Genomic DNA, 22,353 nt, shown 5'->3' with positions numbered 1-22,353 from the left:
TGCACGCTCCATTATTTTCTTTTTCATTTCACTGACAATATACACGACACACCGACTCACGTAGAAAGAAATCTACCATCGTGAAAGGTTTTCTTTGCTTTTTTTAACAGCATTTATTTTGCTGGCAAGCCAGACCACATTAGCTCTATAGTCATGAAAGCCATGTTTGAAACCATAAACAGATGTGGACATCTGCAAACTTTCTAATTGGCTTTTGAAATTAAAGCTGGTGCTTTCCAAAATCATATACTTTTTAATAAGGCAAGCAGGTTCCTACATTTATACATGTTTTCTTTTTCTTTCTTCCCTTTTTTTAACAATGCTGCAGCCTAGACTCATGGTGGTATAATTCCTACCCGGCATCCTGACACTTTGGAAATAATACTACCTCCGGCATTTGATGTACGATGATAAAGCGCAATGCAATGCTTTGTTAACCCTGCTTAATTAAGACCCGCTATTAGTAGTTGGGGAATGCAGGAAATTGCCTTTATTGTTACGCATGTGATGGTCTGCTGCAACCGGCGAAGGCTGAGGATTGAAATTTATATTACCACTAATTAGCTGACGACGGGAAGAAAAAACAGCGCTCCAAATTCTAATAGCATTTGCGACCATGAAGAATTTAGTATGTAGCCTAATTTGTAACAGTTAAATATGAACCACTGGAGAATGGAACATGATTGCAAAGGTTGATGGCATTTTAAAGTGATACCATGTCTAGGTAGGGGTTGCTAGGAGTATTTTTGCCTCCTGCATAACATGAGTTAAGGATAACCAAACTCCAGAAAGCTTTGCAGATTTGGTAGTTGTCGTAAATACTGAAAATCTTGGCTGCTTCTCTTAGCTACTTGGGTCAGGGAAGGAGATCCAAGCTGCCTTTGAATTTGTTTGGATTGGAATCCAACTATTGAAGATAGACCTTAATCTCATCAGTGAGCCAGTTGATGCCAGTGAGGGACTTAGAGTTGCTTTCTTGCCACTCCGGTTTGCCCCAAGGCTAGGTGACTTGGAATACAGATGCGCAGATGTTAAGACCAGAGGAAACCATTAGATCCTCTAGTCTGACCTCTTGTATACCACAGACCATAAAATGTCACCATTAATCCTGTATTGAGCCCAGTCACTCATGTCTTGTGGGAGGATGAGGTGTGCATACCTTCTGCAGAAGCAGACTGTCCATTCTCCGGTGCTAAATCACCCTCACAGGTAAAAGATTGGATGCATTTGAATTGGTCTGGCTACAGCGCCCAGACTCGGAGTTTTATTATGCCTTCTTCCACTAGATCATCGAGCCCCTTAATTCCTGGAGTTTCCTCCCTGTGAAGGTACTTGCGCATTGTCACTGAGGCCATGGACAGGAGTTCATTTCTAGCAGTAACTATTTCTGCGAAATTATTACTGTTAGAAAAATAACCTGGGAGCTAGGACGCACGTTTATTCCAGCGCCCTGGCTGGAGGGCTACACAGGGGGAGCTCTCCAGCCAGGAGGCACTAGAGGGGACGGTGAGCTGGGCATTGTCCTGTGATGGAAACCATGGACAGCTGCCTTCGGCCCCCCTGCACTCCTTTGAGTCAACCCAAATGAGTGCATGATGTGGGGAGCCTGGGGCTGGGGGACATCCCTCCTCCTGGCAGCCCTCCTGGGGCTCTTGGAGGGTTCCCACTATGAGTGACTGGCAGGGGCAGAGGGCACAGGTGACTGGTAGAAGAGGAATTGGGGGGCATGTGCCCCCCCCAGAGACTGGCCCCCGACTTGGTACTGCTTGGGGTGGGGTAGTTTTTTTGCCGCACGGGCCAGCAGCGTTTTGGGGGGGGCACTAAGTCATGGCACAGAAGTATAGGAGTGGATATGGGGGTTTTGGCCCGCTTCCGGGCCCACCCACAAATTGTGCCCCCCCCCCAGACTCAGGAGGCACCGGTCACCCCTGGCAAGGGAACTTTTTCACAGGAGGGTCCCCACTGGGCTCCCTGTGCTCTCCCTCCCCCATCCCTCAAGGGAGGGAGGGAGAGTAGAGGACTGTGGGATACTGGTTGTCCTCAACACCCTAGAACAGTATACAGCTATTCAAATTAATGCACAACAATGGAGATTTTCCTCTTAAAAACAGATCTGACTTTCCTACAGAACAGCCAGTTCTCTTCTGCAAGAAATCCCTGGAACGGCTTTCCACTCTCTTTTTGGGCCAGGAGAAAGGTTTTTCTCCCGGCATAAGTGGGAGAATGACCTTAGTCATCTCTTCATTTTTGTTTTGAGAAGCTAAATAGACGGGGCTGTTTGTGCCTGGCTATAAGGCATCTTCTCCAGCCTACAAATCATTGTGGTAGCTCTGTCCTGTCCCCTCTGCAGCATTTCCCTAATGACCTTCTTCATTATGTTGGTACAGAGCTCGGGCTCTACCCTGCCCTTGCATGAGTAGATGTCATGCCCATGTGCTATCTAGCCATAAATTTTCAGTAGGCCCTTCAACGTGCCCTCAGGATGTCACAGCCCGTGGCCCATTACTGGTTTCCCAAGGCCGGGAGATGTCCAAGTGTTGTGATGTTCCTCCAAATGGTTCTTTAATTCGATTATCTGCTCAATCACACACCCACCGACTCACCAATGAGTTCAAGGTGGCACAAGTCTGCTCTTGGCTAAAGTCTCCAAGGGACCCCCTTCCTTACTCAAGTGAAATGTGGTTGAACTATCGAAATCCAGGGTCACAGCCTTTCTGAGGAGCGTTGCAATTCTGCCAGCCTACAGAGAGAGAGCTTCACAGGTGTTTGAAAAAGGCTAGGGAGAAAGCGTTAGAGAAGTATGAACTGGCATTGGCAGAGGACTCCCAACTACATGATGCCTCTTTTTGACTAACACTTAACACCCATAAGCATCCCATCAAAGCTACCATTATGCGTTATTCAGCCATCAATGAGATTTGATTCATGATTAAATGGATCCACCTAATTAAGCAAGTAGAATCTCCTGTCCTCCTGGCAATATTGGCAAGATTTGTGTGAGTTATTCGCATTTATAAAGTATCAGACTGGACTATTCACATACCAGGCTCTACTCCCTTTACTCAAATGGAGGTGTTAATAACAGTCATACTACTTCTATAGTGGCTCATCCAAGCACCTGAGTATGAGCTACCCTTAATTTAATTCTTTGCATCTCTTCTTATTCACTTATAAAATGGGAGTAGCAGCCTCTACCTCCGAGGGGTATTCTAAAGATTAATTAATTAAAGGGACCTGCCTCAAACCAGCTAGGAAGCTTGCAGCAGAGTTACTCTTGTGCATATGATGATGCTAGTTTTCCGTAAAAATAAATATAAATACACGTCCCCACATTGATCACTGCTGCTCTTTGGTCAAACTGGTAAGCAGACACACAAAGGAATAGAAAAGACCATTTTTGGTTAAACTTTGAAAAGCATACAGTGATTGTTCCTTTTCGTGGGTCCATTACAATGTCTCAGTGGAAAAATACTTAGAGGAGTTGTGAGGCTGAGATGGTGCTTGTGATGAATTCAGCCCTTTGAAAGCAACAGCCCTCACACCCGTGGTGCTAATGGACTTTGGAACTGGAAACTGGATAAATAAGAGTTTGAAAGAAAGGTAGCGCTTTCCTCCCTTCTCTTTCCAAAAGTCTGGCCTCATCTTTGTTCTGCTGCAGCAATCAATGATTCATGATTTCAGGAGCGCCGTGCTATCATCTTAAAAAGCACGGCATGCCTGTGATTTGTTTTGCATGATAACAGATTTCAGGGTGACAGGTGCTGGAGATGTACAGGAGATTAGATAGGCAGAATCCCGTTTGGCTCGGTTTCCCTGAATTGTCATAGATCCAGGAGGGCTCCAGCCTTTTCTCGCAGGGTGTAGACCTTGTCTTAATCGAGACAAGCCTTTGTGGTCATATCCTGCTGTTCCCATTGGTCCAAGCCACCTGCCCTTCCATCCATAATCAGGAAACATTCCTGTGGCCACCAGAGCAAATACCTACATGGAAAAGTAATATTCGGAAAGTATTTCATGAATTTTTTAGCTGCCTTTTTAATTTAGCAGCAGAAAACAAGGAGGAGAGCGAGCGCCAAGCGACTAGCCCGGTCGCTTTGGACTGCCAGCAGTCCACGGATCACAGCGTACGAATCTCTGCCATAGCTGTTTTGCAAAAACATAGGGGGTAGATGCTCCACGCTCTCCCACCAGCACCCGTCTCCGTTGTCTTCCGTGGGAACATGCCTTATTTTTGCCTGTAAAACACCCAGATTGTTTCAGCTTTCTTTAACCATAACTTCAAATTTGCTGTCTTAACAGAAACCCTATGTCTGCAAGATCCCAGGGTGCACAAAGAGGTACACGGACCCCAGTTCCCTCAGGAAACACGTTAAAACTGTGCATGGGCCCGATGCCCACGTCACGAAGAAGCAACGCAATGACGTTCACCCAAGGCCACCGCCGCTCAAGGAAAATGGCGATAATGAAGCCAGCGCCAAGCAGAGCAGCAAGATCTCAGAAGACGGCTCCGAAGCCAACAGCACCGCCAGGGGCATGGAGGACTGCTTGCAAGTCAAAACGATAAAGACGGAGAATTCTGTGGTAAGAGAAGTGATCACTTAAACGCGAAAGTGTGGCCCACAATTCCTCAAAAAAAAGGAAAAGCTAATGACTTTTCCCACCCCCTCCCTGTGCATTTGTCAGGTACCCGAAAACTGTCTGAATAATCCCAAATCTTCAAAGCCTCCATGCTGCTATGAGTCTCTGGGGCATGTTGTGTTTGGGAGGTCATGCCATGGTATGGCCGTTGTATCAGAACAGGATGAAGCGCCATCCTGAAATGCGGTCCTACGGCCATGCCTCAGGGGTGAAATTGTAATTACTGTGTCGTTGCAGGACTGTTATTTTTGCCCCCCAAGACTGCTTAAATTAGACAGCAGTCTTATTTCCAGTCCAAGCCCAGTACGTGCCGTTTCAGTACTTGTGTCTATTTCTGTGCGTGCCGCGGGAGGTGGAGGAAGTCCATCGGGACACCCTACCACTCTTTCGCCTTCCAGTATTTCTCCTTCCCTTAGCAGCCAAAAGGACAACATTTTGGCTTCCTACATCAGCTCAGGGTAAAATCAGGGGTGATGAATGGTTGAAGTGGTTTTCACCTGCTGAAGAGTTTGTCCAATCTCCGTTTGTTTTTTTCCGTGAGTCAAGACAACTTTGCAAGCATTGAAGCCTCCAAAATATATATTTTCTTGAAGTTAAGCCAGCTAAAATGTCAGTTCCACCAGTCTGAGGCATCAGAGGGCTAAATGCTGCTGGGCCAAACTGCAGTCACATGTGAATTTAGCCCAAGAAGGAATGGACTATTTTCACAGCCCAGCAGGCTGTTTTTTTGGCTAGCGGGATAGATTTTTACCTTCACAAGCTTCTATATTTGGTAGAAAAACTCAATGCGAGAGCAACCTCATCCCAAGAAAAGACATTTTGACATGAACACGTGAGAATACTTTTCCCCCCAAATTTCCCAGGAGATTTACCATTGCGTGTGCCGCGTTCTTCCCATAGCTGCACCCTGTGCAGCCCGCTTGCAATTAGGCACATCAGACCAAATCTTTGCATCTGCTACACCCTGCTAGCCCTATTGCCTTTGCTTGGCTTGCACGCCAGCCCCTGGGCAGCAACACTGTCTTTGTTCATTCAAGTCTAGAAGTCCTGGAATAGTCAGCGACTGGTTGGTTGAAACATGTCGCTTGTTTTGGTGACTCTAGGGTCTTTCTGTCTGACCCAGCATTGGATCCACTGAGATCTATAGAAATCCCCCTTCTCTCTTCAGTGAGATTTGGATTCAGGTCTGTTAAACTAAGCTTCTGAAATGCTGGGATTGCGGGGCGGGTGTGGTTATATTGGGGGACAGGATGCTGCTAATCTCTTTGAATCGTGTCCTTCCTGGCTCTCCTCTTTCACTAACTCAATCCTTTCTGTTAATGTTGCTTTTGTTCTAACCACTTGTTCTTTGTTCCCACTTCCCTTTCTTTACTGTACCTTCCTAAGGACAGTCGGTACTAAGGTGAGCACTGAAATCCTTTCTCTTCAAAACCCTGTTTAATACTGTGATGTATTCTGGGCCATGGGTCTAGCTAAGTGGACTATGAAAGAGTAGACAGAAGTGCCAAGAGGGGGTAGAGTTGTGGGCAAATAATAGGAGACAATTTGGTGGAGGGCTAGGCATCTTTTGGAGTACCCCTGGGGTTTCTCTGGCTTCATTGCTTCCAGAATTGGTTTGAACCCATGTATTGTACAGTAAGTTTCTGATCAAAGGGTCCTGAACTAGTTCAGCCCTGCTCCATAGGGGGGTTTCTGAGCAAATTAGGGTACTCTTCCTGCCCACTCTCCCTACCAGCCTAAATATGTTGCCTCCAAACACTCCCAGTTTCTCATACCCTCTGGAACAAGAACTAGGAATTGGGAACCCAGGCATCCTGCCTAGCAGTGAAGCATGCTGCCCCCAAGCCAGTTCACATTGAGCATTTGGTGCAAATAAATTGCTCAGTATAACCAACTTATATTCATGGAGCAGCAGTGTTTTTGGTGTCTCCCTCTGGTGCAAGACACCAGTGACTTTTTTTTTTTAATCTGTGGGGTGGGCTTGTGAAATTAATGCAATTTTGTTCATTCACTTTACTTTAAATGAGCTGTCAAGAATTTGCTGCTGAAAAGCCAATGGGTAGTGCCAAGATTGGATATGGGAACAGCATTCTCCTCTTACCTAGAGATGTTTCTTGTCTGCAGGGCAGAGTTGAGACATGTCGGTGGGGCAGTGTCTTAGAAAGGGGGTGGGTTGTGCGCCACGTTTCCTTGGCCTGTACCAACCATGTTGATGGGTAAGAGGCCTTGGTCTCAAGGGTCTAGCAACCTGCACGTTAAAAAAAGCCGAGTTTCCAACAGCAAAACTCAGACCTTCTATTACTTCTCCTTTCCAAGATGTGTCAGTCCAGTCCTGGTGGCCAGTCATCATGCAGCAGTGAACCATCACCTCTTGGCAGCACCAACAACAATGACAGTGGAGTAGAAATGAATATGCACAGTGGGGGAAGTCTGGGAGATCTGACTGCGCTGGATGACAATGCTCCTGTTGTGGACTCAACAGTCTCATCTGGTAATTCGACGGTCAGCCTTCAGCTGCGGAAACACATGACAACGATGCAACGGCTCGAACAGCTCAAGAAAGAGAAACTCAAGACAGTTAAGGACTCCTGCTCATGGGTGACCCCAGCTCCACAAGCCAGAAACACCAAGCTGCCTCCCATATCAGGAAATGGTAAGCCATGGGCCTATATCCTTGCCCCTCTTAGAATTCATCAGGCCATGCCTCCCGTCTCTCAACGAAACATCTGCCCCATAGGAGAATTACCCTGCCCTGTCGGAGAATTATTTCCCTCTCTGAATAACGAGCCATCTTGCAAGAAGCAAACTTGGGTGTAAACTTGGACATATACCATGGTGCAAAAGAATGGCTAAGGAAAAGCAGGGAAAATGTGCTTGTTCCTTGGTTTACCCAGGGCTAGTTTGCATGCATCCCGCCTCAGGGTTGCTTTGATTTGTGCAAGCACTGCGAAATCCCCATGGTCTTCTTATGGGATTTTTGGGGGTTGCTGGATCACAGCGGTAAAGCAGCTACATCTCTCTTCTGCTTTGTTTGTCGGCATGCCCTTGCATAGGGGTATAGGACTGGAAGGGGCCGCCTGGGACATAAAGTCCAGTCCCCTGTGCTTGCAGGCCACCGCCACCACTGAAACCCCTCACACACAGCCACAAGGCACAATACCCGAAACCCCAAGAGCTCCCCATAACCTGCCGCAGGGAAAAGCAAGCCTGATGAGGGCCCTGTTAGTGCCCTGCCACAATAGTGCCTGAACCATTACAGGGAGGTAATTGGTTTATATTGCATCATGGTGTTGGCAGAAAACTCCCTAGGCTGGTGTGATGCCAGGAGGGAATTCCTGACAAGAGCAGCATTATGCTCCTGTTGTGTCCCTCCAGCTGTGCATACAAAAAGGACCAGCACACACAAAGGGTGCTCCCATTTTTTTACTTAGCGCACAGTCCTCTGCCTCTGGCTTTTCAATGGTGATTCCAGCAAGTGATCAGATGGCTGAGATGGGACCCCACACCCTATTCTGCCTATCATAAGTCCATAAGGATACATGCACATCTTGAATACTGTGCCCAGTTCTGGTCCCCACACCTCAAAAAAGGGTATAGAAGAACTAGAGAAGGTCCTGAGAAGGACAACAAGGATGATTAGTGGCATGGAGGGGCTCCCATATGAGGAGAGACTAAAGCGGAGAGGTCTATTCCATTTAGAAAAGAGACATTTGAGGGTGGACATGATAGATGTTTACAAAATACTGAATGGCAAAGAGAAGGTAAATAGAGATTTATTACTTACTGACTCACCCAAGACAAGAACTAGGGGTCACAAAATGAAACCAGGAGGTAGTAAGTTGAAAACTAACAAAAAGAAGTTGTTTTTCACACAGCATTTATTTGCAGTGTGGACATTGGCGATTGGTGCCTCCCGAGTCTGGGGGGGGCACCAAATCACCGACCCGGTGGAGGGCTCCCCAGAGGCTGATCGCTGACCGGGGGGGTCACCAGCAGCCGATCACCAGTGGCAAAACTGGAAGTGCACTTCCACTGACACTTCCGTTTTTGGGGCTGCCATTTCCAAGGGGTGCATGGCCAATCTCAGGGGGTGCATCCGCGTGCACCCCCTATGTGTTGCCAACGAGTGTGGCTCTCATTGCCACCAGATGTTATGAAAGCTGACAGTTTAGCCAGATTCAAAACGGGACTGGGCACATCCTGGGAGGAAAGGGGCATCAGTAGCTATTGAACATGGGAGTTAGGGATACAGCATCTGAACCTGAACTTCCTAGACCTTAAATGCTGGAGGCTGCAAGTGAGAGAGGAACAGTAGAAAAAAGTCCTGGTCATACCCAGTCATTCTCCCTTTCAGCATCCCTTCTCTGCCATGGTGTGACACAGGAGACTGGGCAAGATGGACCTGTGGTCTGACCCAGGAAATGGCACTTCTTATGTCTTGTGTGTTCTTTGGTGGATGTAGTAGCAAACACTGCAAAGGACCATGCAGTAGCGGCTCAGCTTCAGGGGCACATCTCAGTGTCCTCTTCTCCCCGGTGCTCCTTGCCAGGAGTACAGCTGCAGGAAAAGCTCTGACTTCATTGTCAGTTAGTAAAATTTCCATCGCTCTCCGGTGGAACTTCATTGGTAGCACGTAGGCAGCGGTGTTTATGCACCAAGCCCATGGGTGAACGTCAGTTTATTGCAGCTAACTAACCCCGTTTTCCCCCTCACCGCTCTCCTCCAGGCTCCTTACTTGAAAACAACGGTGGCTCCTCTACGACCCTGCCGAATCCGAGAATAATGGAGCTGTCCGTCAATGAGGTTACGACGCTGAATCAGTTAAACGAACGCCGAGACAGCGCCACGAGCACCATCAGCTCCGCCTACACCGTCAGCCGCCGATCATCAGGGATATCCCCTTACTTCTCCAGCCGCCGTTCCAGCGAAGCTTCGCAGCTCGGGAATCGTCCCAACAACACCAGCTCTGCCGACTCCTACGACCCGATTTCCACCGATGCCTCGCGCAGATCGAGTGAGGTCAGCCAATGTAGCGGGATGCCAGGCCTGCTCAACCTCACGCCGGCTCAGCAGTACAGGCTGAAAGCCAAGTACGCGGCTGCCACCGGGGGCCCTCCTCCCACTCCTCTGCCCAACATGGAAAGAATGACCCTGAAGAATAAGATCTCTCTTCTTGATGGGCCGGAGCCAGGTTTGCCTTCATTTCGCCTCCCTCCTGGGCCGAGGCGTTGCAGCGATGGCAGCACTTATGGGTACACGGCCACCATGGCTTTTCCTCACGAGGTCCCGGGCAACACCACAAGACGTGCAAGCGATCCTGTGAGAAGGCCCGTTGCAGAACCGCCGTCCCTCCCCAGAGTCCATCGCTTCAACAGCACCAACAGCATGAATCCTCTGCCCCCTCCACATCCTGTGGACAGGAGGAATTTCGGCCTTCAGAGCTACATGCGTGCCGATGGGAACCTGCCCAGGCACGTCTATTCGCCTCGACCTCTAAGCATTAGTGAAAATATTGCCATGGAAGCAATGTCTGGCGAGACAGATGGCCCCGTTGGAGAGGATGACATTATGTTGCCAGATGATGTCGTGCAATATATCAAATCTCAGAACAATGGGACAGCTGTGGAAAGCACTTCCATGGGGTACGGTAATGAGATGCAAAACTTCCAAGGCAATGGCAAACTACAGCCTCAGAGCTTGCCCGGCCAACGCAGGATGGCTGTAGCTGACACAGGCCTGAGCCATTTGGGTCCGATGATGGCAGATTGCCAACTGAGCTTTGACGTGTCCTCGAACATGAGTAAAAACAATATGCCCGTCCAATGGAACGAGGTTAGCTCAGGAACTGTTGATGTTATGTCTAACCAATCAAAGCAACCGTTTTCTCAAGGCAACTTAGCCGTTGTCCAACAGAAGCAGAACTTTGGCCAGTATCAGAACTTCAACCAGCAGCAAATGCAGATGAGTCAGAGTGGTATGAATGTAACCCAGCAAAACTTCTTGCAAAGAAATGTGAGCTTAGATGGGCAAAGGCTAAATTGCATGCAGATGAGGCAACAGCAAATCAATCCCGGCATGAACATGAACCCGGATTTGAGCCCACACCCAGGGTATAACCAGCCTCATCAAATGTTGAGCCCAAATGCAATCGGTGGAGATCCAAACCAACTTTCTCCTTCTTGTAGCAACATGGCAGTGAAACCTGGACCCCACATTCATCCTCAGCAAATGGACATGGCGACTGATCCCTCCTTAATGCTCAACAGTAATGGCGAGCGCGTAATGCTGAATCAGGTCATGCATGAACAAAATCAGCAGAACTATTCATCTCAGACAAATCACCTGAACTTTGCCATGAGTCAGGAGGTGTTCCATCAGCCCGCTTCTTTAATGACCTCAAACCAGCCAAACTTTGAGCCCCAACAGAGCATGATGGGTTCAACCGGACAGGCCTACACTCCCGGGATGGTACAGCCTCACCCGCCACCTGAACCGAGTCCGGCAAACAGACACCGAGGACTACGCACCATGCAGCAGCTAGGCTACATGAGGACTGCCCACCCTCCTAACGACATGAGCCCCGGCCAGGAAACAGCAGAGGCCACTCCAAAAAGAACCAGCGATATGATGCCGACGCAGCCTCTGCAATGTGCAGGCGGCACAAGGGAGAACAATTTGATGTACTATTATGGTCAGATCCACATGTACGAGCAAAACGGTAACTTTGATAACTCTGTCACGGACTGCCGAGTCAGACAGCAGCAGTGCGCCATGAGCAGCAAGCCGGCTGCTATGCCTTCTCCCGGAGCTAATCAGGTGTCCAGCACAGTGGACTCGCAAGGTCTGGAGCCTCCCCAGATAGATTTTGATGCCATCATGGATGATGGAGACCACTCAAGCCTGATGTCAGGAACCCTGAGCCCTAGCATTCTGCAGAATCTCTCCCAGAACTCCTCTCGTCTAACGACTCCACGAAACTCTCTGACGCTGCCGTCCATCCCAGCGGGAATAAGCAATATGGCAATAGGCGACATGAGCTCCATGCTAACCACCCTGGCGGAAGAGAGTAAATTTCTTAACATGATGTCTTAATGATCAAGCACAAGTGTTTAATAGTATCCAAGGGACCCTCTGTGAAGCAGAATTTATGAATGTGCTTTTTCAAAATAATCGGTTTCGATAGAGTAGAATTTTTTTATTTTTTTTTTTGGCAAGTATTAAATACATTAAAGGGATTCCACGTAATAAAGAAGACGTCTCTGTACAGACTTATGTAAACTATATAAAGGCAATTTAGCACCAAAAGAGTGCACCGCTAGTGTTATTGTTTTGGCTTGGTTTGAGGAGCACTGAGCAGCGCTACCGCCAAGCTAGAATACTGCATAAAAATGGAGAAAAAAAGTAACTCCTCCCCCCCACCCTGTAAATAGCACCACCCTTCATTTTCCTTTAGTTACGTTTGCAAAAATAACATTTTTCAACCCACTCCAGAAACAGATGGAGGGGATGTGGTTTTGATCTGAATAAAAGCCATACTGCGTACTCTGCTCTGATGAGATTAGCATTTAGTTACGTCTCCAAATAAGTCCACTCCCAGCAGTATTGTTTTGTACCATAAATACCTTTGTACCTTGCAGCTCCGTAGAAAGCATCGATTCCAAACCGCTTCTCAGAAAAGTGCCTTACTATGTTTTAGTGTTCAGTAGTCAAGGCATCTCCATTAAAATCAAATATAGCGCATTGCCGGAAGCATATATAAAATAGGATAAATGTACATTTAAAAAGCATAGCAGTGTTTCTCAAGAAAAAACAAAACAAAAACCAACAACAGCAAAACCTGAAAGACGCGTTGAATGAGAAACATGAAAGATTAATGCTCGCTTTTATCAGATGTGTTTACAACGTCGTTGTATCGTGCGCAGAAGGCAGCAGCCGCCTGAAAAGGGCATCCATCCAAAAACCTCTCTAATGGCCAGAGGGCTGTGATCCTACAAAGATTTATGCACATGCTTAACTTTACACGCTATGACCAGCGACTTCAATGGAGTAGTACGCTTCAGCTGGGACCTTAAGCAATTCTTTTTAATCAGGGAGTTATAATTTAAGAATGAGACTTCACCACGGCTTAGCTCCATTACTTTTTCCTCGTCCTGATGGATCAGATGCTGAAGTTATGGTAGGGGGACCGTGTCCTGATCTAGTTAGTTCAATCAAATGTTTGAAACTTGGGGCGGGATAGCGGATCTCGGAGTGAAAATCTGCCTGAAATTTCTCTCTTGGGTGGGTGGAAGGAAAATAACTCTTAAGAGAATCCCCCGCCAGGTACAGGTTTTCTGAGTTTCTTTTATTTTGGGGCCTGATCCAGCTCCCGGTGATGTCAGAGGAAAGACTCCTTAATGCATTATTTATTACAGTCACTAGACAAAAGGGTAGATGCATGAACAAAAGACCTCCCTGAAATACGCTGTCTTAAACGGAAGTGTCTTCCCTTCTGAATACTGTAGTACTAAAGTCCATTTACTTTGACGGTGCTAAGTACATCTCACAGAAGGGTGCAGATGTGAAATCCATTCCCGATTGCAAACATCCAGTGTAATGAGCTTTTTAAAGTCAGACCAAATGGGCCTGGTTCTCATTGGCAGGTCTCTGTTTTCCTCTCCGTTGTTTTAAAGCTATTTTACTCGGCGTGGCTCAGTGCCATCTGCAGACCACAGCACCCACTGGATGCTTTAAATAGATGCAGCCAGTACCTTCCAGTGCTCTGCTTTTGCCCAAATCGGTGCCAAATGAACTGCGCCGATAGTAGCACAACCTGGGGCTCTCGCACAAATGTGAGCCGTTATTTCTAGTCCAACTTTGTAATGGCGAATGCACCAGACCGCTGTGCAGAATTGGAGTTGGCATTTACCATTAAACCAGGCTCTGATTATCAGGCCCCACGTGTAGTCCTGTTCACTTCAGCGGAACAACTTGCCGCATAAGGGACCGGTCAGGGAAAGGAAGTATATTGCAATCAAGGCCTGCCTAACTCTTATGAACCTTCTCCTGGATCCCTTCCACGTCCTTAAATGTCCAAGGGACTTCCGTGAGAGCTCAGGGCGTGCTAGGAAAGCAAGATCAAGCGGGATAGATGGAGCAACTCACGTCTGCTTGAAAGATGTCTTTAAAAGGGTTGTGGTTTTGTTCACTGCACGTATTCTCTGGCTGTTACTCACCTTGTCCTCGCCCTTGCGTTTCCGGTGCATTTTAGGACTCGGTGTGCTGTACTGGGCACTTGGAGGAAGTTTCAGGCAACCCCATCCCTTGTGCTGAGATGGATCGGGTCTTTGCATCTCCATCGGCTGTTTGATTTATTTGACCGATGGATGCAGGAGCGATTGTTAGCAAGCCCCAGTTTGTACAGCAAGAAAAGATCAAACCTAAAAGCAAAACCAAATCTCCAATGACTTTGAGATTTCTCTGGCTTTTCAGTGGTGGTCTTCCTTCATTTACTAAAATAGTATTATAATAACTGTTCCAGCACTGTATATATTATGTATAGAAGACATCATTACTAAGAGTACCATAGGTGAATTGTTCTGTCAGATTTATATCTCCAGAACATTTTTAGCTGTTTTCTACATCATAAGAACCAGAGGTAACATGCTGAACCTGTATATAAGCCTTTTGTACATTAAAAAGTAATTTTTTTTCATAACTTTGTCTGTCATTGTTGGGGGGGCTGGGGTGTCACCAAGAAAGCGGACCTTCTGGTGCTAGACGTAACAAAACGATGGTCTCTGCCTTGAGGAACTTGCAGGCTAAGTACGCCACGAGCACCCACCAGTGGATGCAACCGTTCGTGGAGCACAAGTAAGTGTGTTGTGATCAGCGTGCAAAACAGCACTCCCTGCACACCAGTTGCCTACCCATTACTGACTACTTTTGTAGGCGTCGTGGTACAGGTGAGTTGAAAGAAGGATATGGTTAGGCAAAATTGATATAACTTTGGAGGAGGGCAGCGCAGTGCCTTTCTAGGATCTACATGTAGCGTGAAGGGGCTTGTTGAGAAGCTGGACAAACGCCTGTTGAGGTGCAAGGAGAGTTATCAGTGGTGTAGCACAGGTGGGATGAAACACGGGGGGGTGACTTAAGAGTACATGGATGCCTTTTAATGTGGTGAGTAGGCAGCCAAAACGTCGGCTTCCTCTCTGATATCCTGAGCAGAAGATGCATCTATTCAGGTTAAATGCAGCCCTGGCTTGATGCCCACTGAAGGGAACAGAAAGACTCCAGGTTTCAATGTTCACGGGCTCGTCCTCTTGAGGGCTGCTTTCGTCTTGATCACACAGTGGCGGGGTCATGTGAGTAAGAGCTGGAGCTTTAGAGGGCCTCTCGAGTGCGAGCGGAGCCATTTATCACCTTTTATGCAGATATTTTAAGGTTAGGGTTGCAGCGAAGATTTTAGGCAGCAATAAACTCGACTGATGTTCTGTAAAACCTATCAGAAATGCGAGGAAAGGTGACTCAAGTGGTCTAACTCCAGGACAAACTCCTTTGATTTCAACAGCTGCCAGAGCAGGCCTTAAGCAAGCAGGAAGAGTGTAGTGTCCTCTCGGTCCAAAAGGGAGCTGTGAGAGATGACTGCATTGCAATAAATCCTTCCTTGCTATGAAATGACTGTGCCAAGTTATCACACTGTTCTCTGTGCTCTGAGATGAAAACAGCCATGGATTGCTGTTTCCCCAACCTTGAAGCACTAGGGTTTCAGCCAAAGCCTTGAAACCTTTACATTTCCCCTTAAGCACAACTGATATAACTGCAGCCAAAGGCTAAAGGGCTTTCTGAGTTTTAATGTATTTTGTCCAGACCTAGTCAGTGTGGGATAGATTTGAACAAGCATCCAAAAGACAAAGGCTGGATTGACCTGTTGCCAGTCCTACTAGCCCGAAGATCCCAGCGGCGGTCTCTCACGGTACTCTCTACTAATCCAGAATGACCAAAGTCACATTAAAAGGTGTCCTTTTTCATTAAGAAAGGGGAATTGTTTAGACTTTGATAACTGTTGTTTTTTCTTTCCACTTTAAGGCCTGATCTCTTCTTTAGGGAGTTTTTCCATTGACTTCAATGGTCTTCAAGATAGGGGCTACGGCCAGTCTCCTCAAAGGTGCCTAGCTCACATGGCTTTCCTATTTATTTAACACTTAGAGGTGGGTTCAAGTTGCCCAGCTGAGATCCTAATCCAGATGTAAACTTCCATCAAATCTGGGAGACTTTGGAGGCAGGGTTTAATTAGGCCCCATCTCTGCTCATATAAGAAACTTTGCGTTGCTCTGAACTGGAGCTAGCGCTTCCCTGATGCCCATCGGAGTAACTTGCACATTTTTATTGCTTGAGCATCCTGGACTATGTAGTACAGTGGGTGTCTGTGTTGCTCAAAAAGCCCCTTGTACAGAGCTGTAAACACAGAAAGTGATAATCCTTTTGCGACAACAGAGGTCCATTTAGAGCCATGTGTTCGGGCAAAACTGGCATCAGGCACTGTTGAGTAAATACTAAATAATAAATGTGGGAGCTTCATACTTTTTAACTATCATTCATTTGAATCAGTCACTTCCATGACAGATATGATCTTCAGGTGAGGAATGCATTACCCATTTGGAAATCCATGGCACCGAGCGAGAAATACGACCCTACTCAACATAAGGCCATCGCAGTCCTTTGAATTTGCACTCATATTTATTGTTGTCCATGGAGGTGGGGAGAAAAAGCCCATCAAAGCTACTGTTGCTGGATCTTATTGCACATTTACTGAGTACAGAGTCATTCCAGCAGCCTCGTTATTGCAATGGTCTCAGCAGAGATGACATAGGAGCTCTGGTTCTTTACGGGCAGTTGGATCTACTTGGAAGAGCCTACGGGTTATAAATAAATGGCATGTTTTATATTATTGGAAGGACAATTTATGGCCAAGCAAGGCCTCTTGCAGACAGCTATTTAACTTGTGAGTAAAATGACCTAACGCTTAAGAAATGTAGAAGCTACAAAACAACCTGTGTTGTAGCCAATGTATTTATTTCTCCCACATGATTTATGTTTCGTGTAAAACTTTAAGCAGCTACTTTAAATATGTTTGCTATAAAAATAACATTTAAAAAACCCAAAGCGAAGCTTTTACATATGCTGAAGGGGTTTGTGGCTACTGTAACCTCCATCGAATGCACCATATCTGCGACTCATCAGGCAGTCCCACGGCCTAGATTTTCATCTGGGTCCACAGGGGCTGAGCTGCCCGACTGCTGCTAACTTTTAAGGGTGTTGCCGAGTTGCACTGATGCATGCTTGCTGCAAACTTGGCCCTACTTATGGGTGGTTTCTGAATAACACGTTTGCTTATTGCTCCAAGGGCTCATTGACAGCTTCTTTCTAGAAGAAGATCCAGTCTCACGGGTCTGCAGGCTTGGTTTGGTTTTTCAAATCATTGCACAGCTTCCCATATCACTTTTTATTTATTTGTACTGTGATCACACCTAGGAGTGCCTCAATCAGGAACCAGAGCCTTATGGGTTTATGCACCATAGGAGTACAGTGAAACAGAGAGCACCTACCCCCAAAAACTTATCATCTAAGTAGAAGAATTTTGTATGTCTTATCTAAAAGCAATCAGGACTCATGGTAGAGGTGATATCTTTTATTAGACCAACCAGATTTTTGCAAAAAGATCAATGCATCCTACAGGGTCTCCGAACACTTTACTGCTACAAAAATTGCCTTGACACACACATCGGTGGGAGAGAATGAGGAAAACTGCAAGTGGAGATTGGAGAGGACAGCGCTCAGCAGCAGGAGACTGAAGCAGAGCTCCACAACCAGCTTGGTTATGCAAGAAGGTGGAAGCAGCTGAGCTAGGTTTGTGGAGGGGATACGGAAGGGGGAGTTCTGGCTGTCCAGTTAGGAGGTGTGATGTGTGGGGTTGTACTTCCTAGCCCCAACTTGCAGAGCAGCATGGGAGGTGTGCATTGGTTTTCCTCAAGCTCCTGGGCTTTGCTGGTTGACACATGGGGCCAGGAAGGGATTTTTTTTCCCTCTCCTGTTGCAACACGAGGGGGGCGGTTTCCTTCCTCAGAGGCAATGGGTGCTGCCTATAGCCAAGCCCAGGGATTTTCACTGTGGTGTGCTGTCTGGTTAGAGGGTCTTGCCCCTCCACTCAGGGTCATTCCAATCACCGTATCTGGGATCATGAAGGACATTTACCCCACAGTCAGATTAGTATGGAGGGTGGCGGTGGCAGGGTGGGCTTGCCTTCCTCTGCACTGGGGAGTGTGGCCTCCTTCCTTGGAGCTCTTGAGTGCATTTTAACCCCCCTTGCAGTGTGGGGCTCCTGTTGGCCCTCATCCCCCTGCTTTCCCTGTGGCAGCTCAGATGCTTTTGGTGTCTTTGGGCAGTAGGGTTTATTGTGCCAGTTTGAGAACAGGTTAGACAAAAATTTGTATGGGATGGTTTGGATAGAGATAGCCGTCCCCTGAGCAGGAGGTTGTAGTAGATGACCTCTGGAGGTCCCTTCCAGCCCGACTTCTCTGTTTCTATGAATGCTTGGCAGTCAGACTGCAACACCAGCCTTTTTTTTTTTAATTCAAGGAAGTGTATAACTGCCCCTGAGCTACAGCAGGGATTGTAGGAGAGCACAATGTAAGCGTTAGGGTCTGAAGTTGGCCGGTGCCAGGTTTCCTGCTACCATTTGATGACCCTGGTAAGAGTGGGGGAAACATGAGAAGTGTATGCGAAGTCTCCGGTGGAATGCTTTACCTATTTTCTTCATGTGATTTGGTGCCTCCAGATATACCCTTTTTTGTATGAAACATCTTGAGAAATGAGCTGCCCCAAAGCAAGGAAAAGTATGAAGTCACATGCGTATGAAGAAGTAACACATGTGACTTCAGACCCCGATCCCAGGAGGATGAGACAAAAGCTCCATGGTCTCTGGGACTGTGCTCAAAGTTAGGGGCTCAGGGGTCCTCAGCTCTTTCACATCAGTTGCTTTGCCCAGAAGGAAAATTTCTCATTTGAAGCTGGTGTAAAATGTTGCAAAGACATCCGTGAACAAAAATGCCGATTCCAGTTGGTCGTGTTTGGGGGGGGTGTCACGTTTTGTTCTTCAGATGGCTATAAGGTAATCCTACAAAGAGCCACAACTCCTGCAGAGCTTGAGTTTTTTAGCCCAAGCATTGCCAGTTTGAAATTGGTCCACCAGACAGAGATCAAGAACAAATCCAGAGGTGAGATGGAAGGTAAAGATAGGACTATGTAAGCAAAAAGTTCTTGAAAAGCATGTAGGCTGGAAATGGTCTGGCAAAACTACTGGAGGAATGCTTATAAACCACAAATGCAATTTGTCTTGTTTATGAACGGTGTTAAATGCCTCTGCAGGATGCAGTTCTCTATAGGAACAGTCTGACAATCCCCAGTGTGCGCAGTATTACCCTCACTTCTCCGCGGCAGAAAGCAAGGCTCTTGAAAGTTGACTGATCTGCCCAGAGACTTATGGCTCACTGGAATCAAAACCCAGGTGTCTTGATTGACTTTATATACCTTGATCAAAATGCCTCCAATGCAGATCTCTTGACCTCTGCATCTTTAAGTGGAATTCCGTAGCAATATGTGAAATCCAAACATGTTAAAGATTTAACATCACTCCTGGTACACTGCATGTACGAGCCTCTTAGTGACATCTCGATGAGCAGTAAGAGCCTGGTTTTTACTTTCGATTCAAAAGCCCTCAAGCACCTATTCTGAGTCAAGAGAGTGCTTCATGTAGTGATCAATGCCACTTGCAGCATGACCCGGTGCGATAGGCGCACCAAGAGCCTGCCCTGCCTGTTATCACGTTGTTTGTAGGTCTCACAAGTGTTTCAAGGGGGGGAGTGCTCATGGGGAACTCCTCTGAAGGACACAAAGTCAACTGTTTGCACATCTAGCCCAGTAGTTCTCATCCTTTGTCAAGTCAGGGCACCTCTCCACACCTTTTCCGAATTTGGCGGCACCCCTGAGAACCACTGTTGTGCTGCTTCTGCTTACCTCCAGGTAGTTCTTTTCAACCAGGGTGCTGCTGCTTGCTTCGGCCTCTGTTAGGGTTTCCTGATAAACCTAAAGCATGCAGGAGCAGAGGCATACCTAATGAGTTTTGCCCTCTGGGCAAAATCCCCGGTGTCCCTGGAGGGGGAAGGAGGGTGATGTTACCTGCCCTGGGTATCCCCACACCCAGGTCCTCCAGTTGGGTGGTGCACATGATTGCTCCAGTCCAGCCTGACTCCTCTGTATGAGCAAAGTAAATGCCTGCTGTAGCACTGCCGGGTTCCTCCCGGATGGGCAGTGCAAAGGGCTACAGTTGGAACGTGCACTCCTGCCAGGTCCAACCCCACATGCTCCTCCTGGAGACATAGCAGTGCAGGACAGGGGAGGCTCACAGGGCATTTCACCCTGGCTGCATCCACACCCCTGGAAGGGTCTTGCCACACCCCAGGATGCTGCAACGTCCTGGGTGAGAGCCACGGATGTAAGACGTTCAAAGGATGGAGGCTGCTCCGCGATAAGAGTCACCATTCCAGTACTGACGGAGACATAATAGGGGGCAGGGACAGGTCACAAAGAGCCATGAAAGTAGAGACAAGCAACTTCTGGTGGCACCCTTGGAAAGAGGGAGCTGGTGTGGGGATTCAAGTGAAGCGTGACAATGGTCAAAGTGGTGGCCTGGGAAATGATCTCTGCAGGACACTGAATGACTCTGAGCAGGGTCAGCCTGCATTTGTCAGGCTCAGAGGGACAGTTGTCATTATATTTGAGTCATGACACAATGAAGGCAGGGTTGATTTGTACCTTACAGACTAACCAAAGTAACAGATAACATCTGAGGAAGTGAGCTTCAGCTCATGACTTTTTGTGCTATATAGATCTATCTATTTTAGTTGGTCTATAAGGTGCCAATGTACCCTGCCTTTTACTTGACTTCAGACTAACACAGCTAACTACGTCTCTCTCTCTGTTCATGACATGAGGACAGCCTGCCTCAGAGCTTTAGGTACCTGGGAGGATAGAAAGGCCAGGTTTTCAGCAATGGTGGAAGAAACCGGCAACCCTGAATGGGAAGTCCTACAGAGTAGTCCAAGTCAAAGACAGCACACTGCTGGCAGACCTGAGTGACAGGCAGAATGAGGATGATGGCCATGGTGATCAGAGTGGAGGTAGCAAGAGCTGTCGTGGCCTACGCATGCACTTCCAAGAGGCTGTACTTGAACCAAGAAACAAATTTGACGCCATAAGTCTCAATACTTACGCCTAAACTTAAAGCACCTTTATTTAAAGTGCATTAAAGCAATTTAAGTGTGTGTCTACACATAGATGTGCTAATGCACATTAGCGTGCAGTAAATTTAGGCTTGCATACCTAAGTTGCATTAGTGCACATGTAGCCATGCTAATGCGCATTAGCATGGTATGCATCCATTGATACATGCCACGTTAATGTGCATTAAGCATCTACATGTGGGCTAATGCAAATTAGCTATGCCAGTTTAAATTTGGTACTTGCTTTAAGCAGGTAACAAATTTAGGTTGGATTAGCTTAAGTTGCCATTTTTAAGGCACATTAAGGGTGCGCATGTGTGAACCCATGTCCTTAATGCACCTTAAAAGTGGCGATTTTTGGCTAATCCCACTTAAAAGGGTCCTGTGTAGACAAACCCACAGAGTACCTAAAGCCAGGCTCACCTGGAGGATTTAGGAAATGAATGAGAAGGGATCAACAGCCTAGATGTTTGTTGTAGCAAGCCAAGGTATTTAACCAAATATGACATTTTCCATATCTTTTCCTTGTCTCCGAGGAAGAGTTGTCCCTCCTCGGTCCCATCCCTACCTCCTCCAGTGAGATCCCAGGCTCTGCTCACTGCTTCCCCAGCCTGGTTTCCTTGGCTCTGCTTAGTAACTCTTTTTGCTCTCCCTGCGCCTTTAATCCTCTGCTCCTTTTGATGCCAGAACACCCAACAAGCCCTCCCACCTTTGAAGCGATCGTGCTATGTCCACTTCATGGCCTTGCCAAGCTTCTTGGCTATGCATTTTGTGTAGCCTGTTTTCTCTGGATCGGAAAGACATCTCCAACTGAAAGGGCCCTGGAATACACAAGGCTCAAAGGCTGCAGACAGCCTAGCAGAGAAGCCCAGACTTTGAGACTCCAGCATGAATTTTTTGAGATAGCAGCAACCATACGACTTTGTGCTGTGGCTTTGTCAACACCCTCAGATGAAGCAGAGATGGTTTGGCTCGTTGCTTGGATGAGCAGACCTGGGTGCCTCAGGGGATGGGACTGTTGATTCGATACCCTTCATATTCCTTGGCACTCTTCATAAGAGAAGACTTTAAAGCTCAGTGCACTGGCCAAATTCCAGCGTGGTACATGTTGGCCTAAATTTCCCCCTGTGGTTTCAATTAGAGAATGCAGACGCTTCCTCTCCTATGATGGGGTTGTAGACTGCTAAACAGGTGCTGCCAGTCCTACATTTCTAGTTTCTATAGATGACTGTGAAGGATGCAGGGAGATTGTGGAGCTGGTTCTTCATTCTTTTCTTGACCATTGTCCATTTTTATAAAATGGCCTTCCTTCCCCACCACCCCGCTCCCCATCCCAATTCAACCCACCCAGTATCAAAATCCCTGGGCTCCCAGCAGAGCCTGACCAGCTGCCCAG

At 47.2% G+C, this 22,353-nt stretch overlaps 1 protein-coding gene across 3 annotated transcripts in view; it reads left to right on the top strand.

Annotated features, from left to right (window-relative positions):
* Positions 1–14,335, top strand: part of GLI2 (GLI family zinc finger 2) — a 270,831-nt gene extending 256,496 nt beyond the window's left edge. For all 3 annotated transcript variants that reach the window (XM_019480421.2, XM_059727488.1, XM_059727489.1), the window contains 3 exons: positions 4,300–4,581; positions 6,955–7,291; positions 9,365–14,335. In XM_019480421.2, coding sequence (XP_019335966.2) covers positions 4,300–4,581; positions 6,955–7,291; positions 9,365–11,730 — 2,985 coding nt within the window. In that variant the 3' untranslated portion in view covers positions 11,731–14,335. The remainder of the gene's footprint in view (positions 1–4,299; positions 4,582–6,954; positions 7,292–9,364) is intronic.
* Positions 14,336–22,353: the final 8,018 nt, after the last annotated feature.

This window comes from Alligator mississippiensis, chromosome 4, assembly GCF_030867095.1.
Source record: "Alligator mississippiensis isolate rAllMis1 chromosome 4, rAllMis1, whole genome shotgun sequence".
In the NCBI taxonomy this organism is placed as follows: Eukaryota; Metazoa; Chordata; order Crocodylia; family Alligatoridae; genus Alligator; species Alligator mississippiensis.
This window is presented reverse-complemented; position numbering and strand designations above follow the sequence as displayed.